General features: G+C 38.9%; 1 protein-coding gene across 1 annotated transcript; it reads left to right on the forward strand.

Annotated features, from left to right (window-relative positions):
- Positions 1 to 664: 664 nt before the first annotated feature.
- On the forward strand, positions 665 to 6,858 carry FGA (fibrinogen alpha chain). Its single transcript, XM_007450279.1, has 5 exons — positions 665 to 718; positions 2,621 to 2,746; positions 3,540 to 3,723; positions 4,819 to 4,964; positions 5,551 to 6,858. Exons 1-5 carry the CDS (start codon positions 665 to 667, stop codon positions 6,856 to 6,858), a joined length of 1,818 nt encoding a protein of 605 aa, XP_007450341.1.
- Positions 6,859 to 7,061: the final 203 nt, after the last annotated feature.

Consider the following 7,061-nt stretch of genomic DNA (forward strand, 5'->3'; position numbering starts at 1 on the left):
TCATAAAAACATGTGCGATAGGTTATTACTATCCCCATTTTAAAAATGAGGAATCTGGGGTATAAAGAGGTAAAGTAATTTGTCCAAAAGTGGAGCTGGGAAATGGTGTAGCTGGAACCATGAACCTAGGATGTTTGGCTCCAGGGGCTGCTTGTTTTAACCATTCTGGATAGAGGAAGATTATCGAAGGCCTTCAGGATCAGCTCATCACCACAGTCAGTCAAAAGTCAGATCAACCAACCATAATTCCTGCATAAAGTGAAATCTCAGTTGTCAGATCTCTGCCGGTGGGCTACAGCTAGCCTGCCTCCACCACCCTCTATATTCTTTCAAGTACTTGAGTAGAGATAGGTCCTCCCATGTTCCCCTTTGCATTCCCAAAGTCACCCTGTTCCTGGAATGTGGGATCTTCCACGAACTGGGCTACCTTTGCAACAGCTTATCTGAAGCAAACAAGCTTAGGGAATTGAGCAAGGACTTCTGGGACACCAACTTTACAGAAGGAGCAAGGGATTCAGGGTGCATGTTGACTGTGTCAACGGGACAAAGATAATGATTAATCAGACCTCCTGCAGACTTAAATGGGATGGGAACTCGCGTGGAGGCAGTCCTCCTTTCTTTCAGCTGGAATTCTCCTCTTGAGCCAGCCCCACCCACGGCAGAGATGGTTTCTGTGAGGGTCCTCTTCCTGGTCCTGAGTGTGATGGGCGCAGTTCAGGTATGGCCTTCTTTATTTCCTCTTCTCTTTCTCTCTGGTGTTTATTCCACAAAGAGCTTGCAGGTCTGAGTCAGCCATGTGTACGTCCTCACACACTGTTAGCTTTATAAGCTGTAGCCAGTGGAGGCAAGTCCCTAGATGGGCTTGACACCTCAAGAATACAGGGTAATATCACCCTCAGAGGGAAACTTAGTGGGACCAAAGCGTATAAATTCACAGGGGAATCTTTGACACCTATAACTTGGTCTTACATTGGATTTTTTCAAAGAGAAGAAATTTTTGCCATCTTTGTTGCTGTAAAGCCTTAGGATTGCTAGTTAACAGAACAGAACATTCTTATGATAAGAATTTTTAACCTAGTTATTATTTTATTGCTATTTGTCCATAATAAGCAGAACAGTGGTTTAATGTAGCTTTTCTGAAAGGTTGTTTTTGTGTTTCTTTAAGACAAATAAAAAGCAAATTAGTTATCTTTGAAAACATATTACATAGCAAAATTGGAAGAGATTAATTGATAGGCAATAATTTTTTTGGAAGCAATTGTATTCTTTTAAGATAATTATAAATATTGCAATAATTCCTAAAGTTTGACTCCAGAGACCTATGCAAAAGAAGAGAAACATCATTCAACAAGATTTTTCAACTTCTATCTTATAAAAACATGGTAAATATGTTCCAAAATCTCAGTTACTTCCATACTGTGAATTATTCTGTTTTATTTCTTTTCCTTTATTGCTCATAAACCCTAATACCAGAGCAGAAGAAACTAAAGAGTGTTTCTAACATAATTTTCTCCCTTATACAAATAATAAGTAAATATTTTTATGGGAAATAAGACTAACATCATTTGTTAAAGTTATACTTTGCATAATGCATGTTTCATTTATTTCTCCCTTATTGGTATAAATATTTAATTTTTGCCTGTTTTTATTTTTGTGCCATTTTTTTCCAATGTATGTTTGAATTTATGATTTTATTTCTTACACAAAAAGATTGTACTTGTTCATTTAAATAAGTTGTTCTTGATTGCTTGAGTTAATATTACTATTATTGGGGTATTTTTTTGAATGAGACAGAAAATGTTAACTAATTATAAGAATAAACTACTGAGACTGATAGTCATAAAAATCCTTGTAACTTGGTGGTACAAAATAAAAATAGCTAAAACCTAAAACAAACATTGATTTCTTAGGATATAACATCTTGTTGGAAGAATATCTATATATCCTATTTCACTTGATCACAACAGATTTTTTTTTTTTAACTCTGTATTTCTAATTATAAGGTGTTCCAAAAAATGTATCAGTCATGGACCTTTTTTTTTTTTTTTTGGCTCTCGGTGTACTTTTTTTCATTTCAAATAAAAAGAAATTATTATGTGAGTAACCCAAAAAGCATTTCTAAGTCTGAATTGGCTACATTTGTGTCATTGTATATACTTGCTCAAATTATAGACCCATAAGGTCATTGTGGTATATACTTGAAGGAGAGACAGACTTGAAGCTGAGATGGTGTAGGTTTTTTCCTACTAAAACAGGAGTTAGAGGAGAAAGAACTCTGAGTTTTTCCATTATTTTTCTATCTCCAGACATGAATGAAAATGTAAAGGCAATTTTTAACTAAGCTTGTTGATTCAAATAATTTTCCTTTTATAATGGATCCTTTAAAACTCCTAACATTTATTAAATGCTTGTTTAGTGTAGAACACAGTTGAGATTTGTACACTCATCTTCTTTAATCTCAAAACTCTACGAAATAGGCATTAGGATTTTCATTTCAAAGATAAGAAACCTGAAACTTGCAGAGCCCCTTGGATCCCTTGCTTGGGATTTACAGGCGTGCCAGCATCTCCTCCTTATCTGCTTAAAGACCTCTCTTTTGTGTGTTTATGAATCCTTAAAGGCAGCAGATCTCAGTGAAGGTGAATTTATCACTGAAGGAGGAGGTGTGCGTGGCCCAAGGCTTATGGAAAAACAGCAGTCTGCCTGCAAAGAGTTGGACTGGCCCTTCTGCTCTGATGAAGACTGGGTGAGCTGTGGGCACAGGGAGTGGAGCAGGACAGTCCTTTCCTGTGCTGCTGGCAGCGCACACAGGCTGACACTTTAGGTCACAAAAAACTTGTCCAGTGGGAAATAATCTAATAGCTCCTTACATATCAAATTAAAGAAGACAGATGGAAAGGAACCTAGTCCTGAGAGCACTGTTTAAATTGCCTCTGAGTCTCTGGGTCATTGGTGGGATTAACAGATTGGATTTTAGTTGTACGTTCAGGCAAATACTAGGAACCTGAGTATTACGACCTCTGGATTTCATGGGTTCTAATTTATGTTTAAGTGGACCCCCATTCCAGAATTTATTTAAGATCTCTGACTAGTCCTCTTAAACTACGTTTAGGTCAAGAGATGATCTGAAGAGACTGGGGAGGGGAGCAGTGGGGGCTCATAGAAACCTTCAAATTTATACTGGATCAGAGAGATAGACTCTTTTATTAATTTTATTTTTTAAAATTTTATTGAAGTACAGTTGATTTACAATGTTGTGTTAATTTCTAGTGTATAGCAAAGTGACTCAGTTTTTTATATATATATATATATATATATTCTTTTTCATATCCTTTTCCATTATGGTTTATCTCAGGATATTGAATATAGTTCCCTGGGCTATACAGTAGGACCTTGCTATTTATCCATCCTACATATACTAGTTTGCATCTACTAATCCCAAACTCCCAATCCTCCCCCCGACCCTCCCTCCCGCTTGGCACCCATAAGTCTGTTTCCAAGAGATAGACTCTTAATGTAATTTTTCCTCTTCATTCCAGAACTACAAATGCCCTTCTGGCTGCAGGATGAAAGGATTGATTGATGAAGTCAATCAAGATTTTACAAACAGAATAAATAAACTAAAAAATTCACTATTTGATTATCAGAAGAACAATAAGGACTCTAACACATTGACCAGGAACATAATTGATATTTTGAGAGGGGATTTTGCCAATTCTAAGAGTAAGTATTACAGTTAGTGATTTGACTTTTTAGCACACAACCAAAACAACAAAAATCAGAAGTAGATATGATGTCTCCTTATTACAACTGTGATTTTATTCCAAAGTACTTTATGTAGAAAAATATACCTTTATGATATCTCTGAATTTTAAGGAAGGGGCTTGTTTTTGTTATTTTTATCATGTAAAGAGGTTAGTTTAGGATTGCTTTAAGGTCACAAAGTAAGTCAGCATTTTGGACCAAAGGCTAGAATTTAAGTGTGTTGTTTTTTAAGAGTATACATGGAAAATAAGATGAGCCCAAACTTTTGAGTAGATACTTCTGTTTCTGTCTAACAAAGGAGGAAACTGAGAGGTCAGGGGACTTTCTCAAAGGCCAAAGGCACAAAGCTATCATGTGGTGGGGCTGGGAGTGCAACCCACAAACTCCACCTAGCTTATTATGAAGTGTTTTGCTTTGTTTTGTTTTGTTTAATTTAAAATATAGAGCCATGTTGTCTCTTTCTCATAGGCCTAGGACTAAGTCTCATTAGGACTAGGAAACTCTGGACTCACTCTGGACCTGGGCAGTGAGTTTAGTAAGGCCTCAGCTCCTGAAACCTTGCCTTGACTCTTTATATCCTTGGGAGGCACTTGGCTAATTTAAAGTTGATGGTGCAAGAGCAACTGGCAAGTGCATGATCCTGTTGACCTAAAAAAAGCTTAGGAACAATTTCAAATCTATAACTGTGAAGAAAACTTTTTCAGTAAGAAAATCCAAGAATATATTCACATCCCTTGATTAAGGATATAATGAAATAATTGGAATGTAATCAAACTGATTATTTTATCTCAATTATGCCTTTAAAATTTCAAAGAGTTTTTGTCTTCTGCATTTATTTGGATTACTAATAAGGCATCTTATGTGATATCCATGGATGACTGCAGGATATTGTCCAAATATCAAATGCCTAATAGATTTAGAAATCCCAAATTAAATGTCCAAACTATTATAGAAGTAAAATGGGGAATATCCATAAGCAAATTTCCTTCTTTTGCTGGCTATTACAAGGAAATCACTCAGCAGCTACTTCAGTACCCATATTTGCTATTTCAGACAATGAAAATGCATTTAGCCAAGTGTCAGAAGATCTGAGAAGCAGAATTGAGATCCTGAAGCGCAAAGTTATAGAACAAGTACAGCATATCCACCTTCTGCAGAAAAATGTCAGGGATCAGCTGATAGATATGAAACGACTGGAGGTGAGTAATTATGTGGCTCTGACCCCAGATTTCTTTGTTTTTGAATAGCTGGGAAAGGAAGGCAATAGTCATTCATTAAATGCCTACTATATGTAAAGCAATGTGTTATAGCCATCATCTACCTACAAAGTAAGTATTATTTCCCCCACTCTACAGATGAAGAAAAAAACTCAGTGCTAGTAAGTAAAATTTCCAAGGACATGTAAAATGGTAAATTTCAAAAGCAAAAACTCAGTCCTTGCGTCTTATTCCAGCCCCTGCTTGTCCCTGACATCACTGTGTCTCTGAGTCTTCAGCCTCAGTCTCACAGAGGATCACATCATCAGTGTCTCCTTTCAGAGGGAATAGCACTTTGCTCTTGATCTATTCTAAGATAAATCCAGATGTTCCTATTGCTTATCCTGACCAGCCTTAGAATACCCAACTTCTCTTTCACTGAGGATACTACATAAATGAAGTATTGGTTGGTAGGTCTCCAAGTCAAAGAAATGAAACCAGTTTCCAAAAATTAAATTAACTGCTAAGAACTCAATAGACCTAGTTTATTATAGCTACCTTTTTTCTTTATCTTCCCCTCCCGCTCTAGGTGGACATTGATATTAAGATCCGATCTTGCAAAGGGTCATGCAGTAGGGCTTTAGAACATAAAGTAGATCTGGAGGACTATAAAGATCAGCAGAAGCAACTTGAACAGGTTACTGCCATAGACTTACTTCCCTCTAGAGACAGTCAATATTTACCACTGATAAAAATGAGGCCAGTTCCAGGCCCGATTACCAGAGAGTTCAAGAGCCAGCTTCAGGAGACCCCTCCAGAGTGGAAGGCACTGCTGGAAACGCAGCAGATGAAAATGGAGTTAGAGAGGTTTGGTGGAGATGGGCATGCCAGAGGAGACTCTGCATCTCATGGAACAGGATCAGCACAAGAAAGCCCCAGGAAGCCTGGAACTGGAAGTATTGGAAATGTGAACCCTGGGATCTATGGATCTGGAGGTGCTGGCACTTGGAACACTGGTCATCCTGATCCCGGAAACGCTGGCACTTGGAACACTGGACGCCCTGAACCCGGAAGTGCTGGCACTTGGAACACTGGCCATCCTGAGCCTGAAAGTGCTGGCACTTGGAACACTGGACGCCCTGAGCCTGGAGGTGTTGGCACTTGGGGCTCTGGAAGTTCTGTGTCTGCAAATTTTAGGCCAGATAGCTCAGGGCATGGGAGCATCAGGCCTTCCAACCCAGACTGGGGCACATTTGAAGAGGTGTCAGGAAATGTAAGTCCAGGGACAAAGAAAGAGCTTCACACAGGAAAATTGGTCACTACTAAAGGAGATAAAGAGCTTCTGATTGGTAGTGAGAAGGTCACCCCTGGTCACACAGCCAGCACTCGTCGTTCATGCTCTAAAATCATCACAAGGACTATTACACATGCCGATGGTCGCACAGAAATGACCAAAGAAGTGGTAAACTCCGAAGATGGCTCTGACTGTACTGACACAGATTTAGACTTGCAGTTGTCTGGCAGGGGTAGCCTAGATGATTTCTTTCATAGGCACAATGATGGTTTTTTCTCCTCTACGTTTAAAGAGCTTGACAGTAAGATCCATTCTATGGGCTCAGACTTAGGGGATATCAGCTCTCACCACCTCGGCATACCTGAGGTCTCTTCCAGTAGTAAAACTTCAAGTCATGGCAAAGAGTTTGCAAGCAGTAGCATGACTATCAACAGAGGAGGCTCCACGTTTGAAAGCAAGGGCTATAAAATGGCAGATGAGGCTGGAAGTGAAGAGGATCTTGGCTACAAAGGAGCACATGTCACCAAGAGAGGCCATGCTAAAACTCGCCCTGCCAGAGGTATCCACACTTCTCCTTTGGGGAAGCCTTCCGTGACCCCCTAGACTAAGTTCATTACTCCTACAATGTGTCTCCCATAGCACCTTTACTTCTTTCTTAGCCCTCTATCACCCTTTATTGAAATTACAGGTTTTTGCTTATTTTTTTGTGCTAGACTGTAAGTTCCATGGGGGCAGGGACTTTGTCTATCATGTTCATCTCTGTATTCCCAAATGCTTAGCAGTGTGGAGTCAGCACTCAATAAATA

This window comes from Lipotes vexillifer, unplaced genomic scaffold (assembly GCF_000442215.2).
Source record: "Lipotes vexillifer unplaced genomic scaffold, Lipotes_vexillifer_v1.1 scaffold266, whole genome shotgun sequence".
In the NCBI taxonomy this organism is placed as follows: Eukaryota; Metazoa; Chordata; class Mammalia; order Artiodactyla; family Lipotidae; genus Lipotes; species Lipotes vexillifer.

Excerpts from the sequence above, each read along its gene's own strand:
- FGA (XM_007450279.1), top strand. The coding sequence starts at position 665 with ATGGTTTCTGTGAGGGTCCTCTTCCTGGTCCTGAGTGTGATGGGCGCA. Across the intron at positions 719-2,620 it reads GTGTGATGGGCGCAGTTCAG|GCAGCAGATCTCAGTGAAGG; the intron begins GTATGGCCTTCT and ends GAATCCTTAAAG. Across the intron at positions 3,724-4,818 it reads GGATTTTGCCAATTCTAAGA|ACAATGAAAATGCATTTAGC; the intron begins GTAAGTATTACA and ends TTGCTATTTCAG.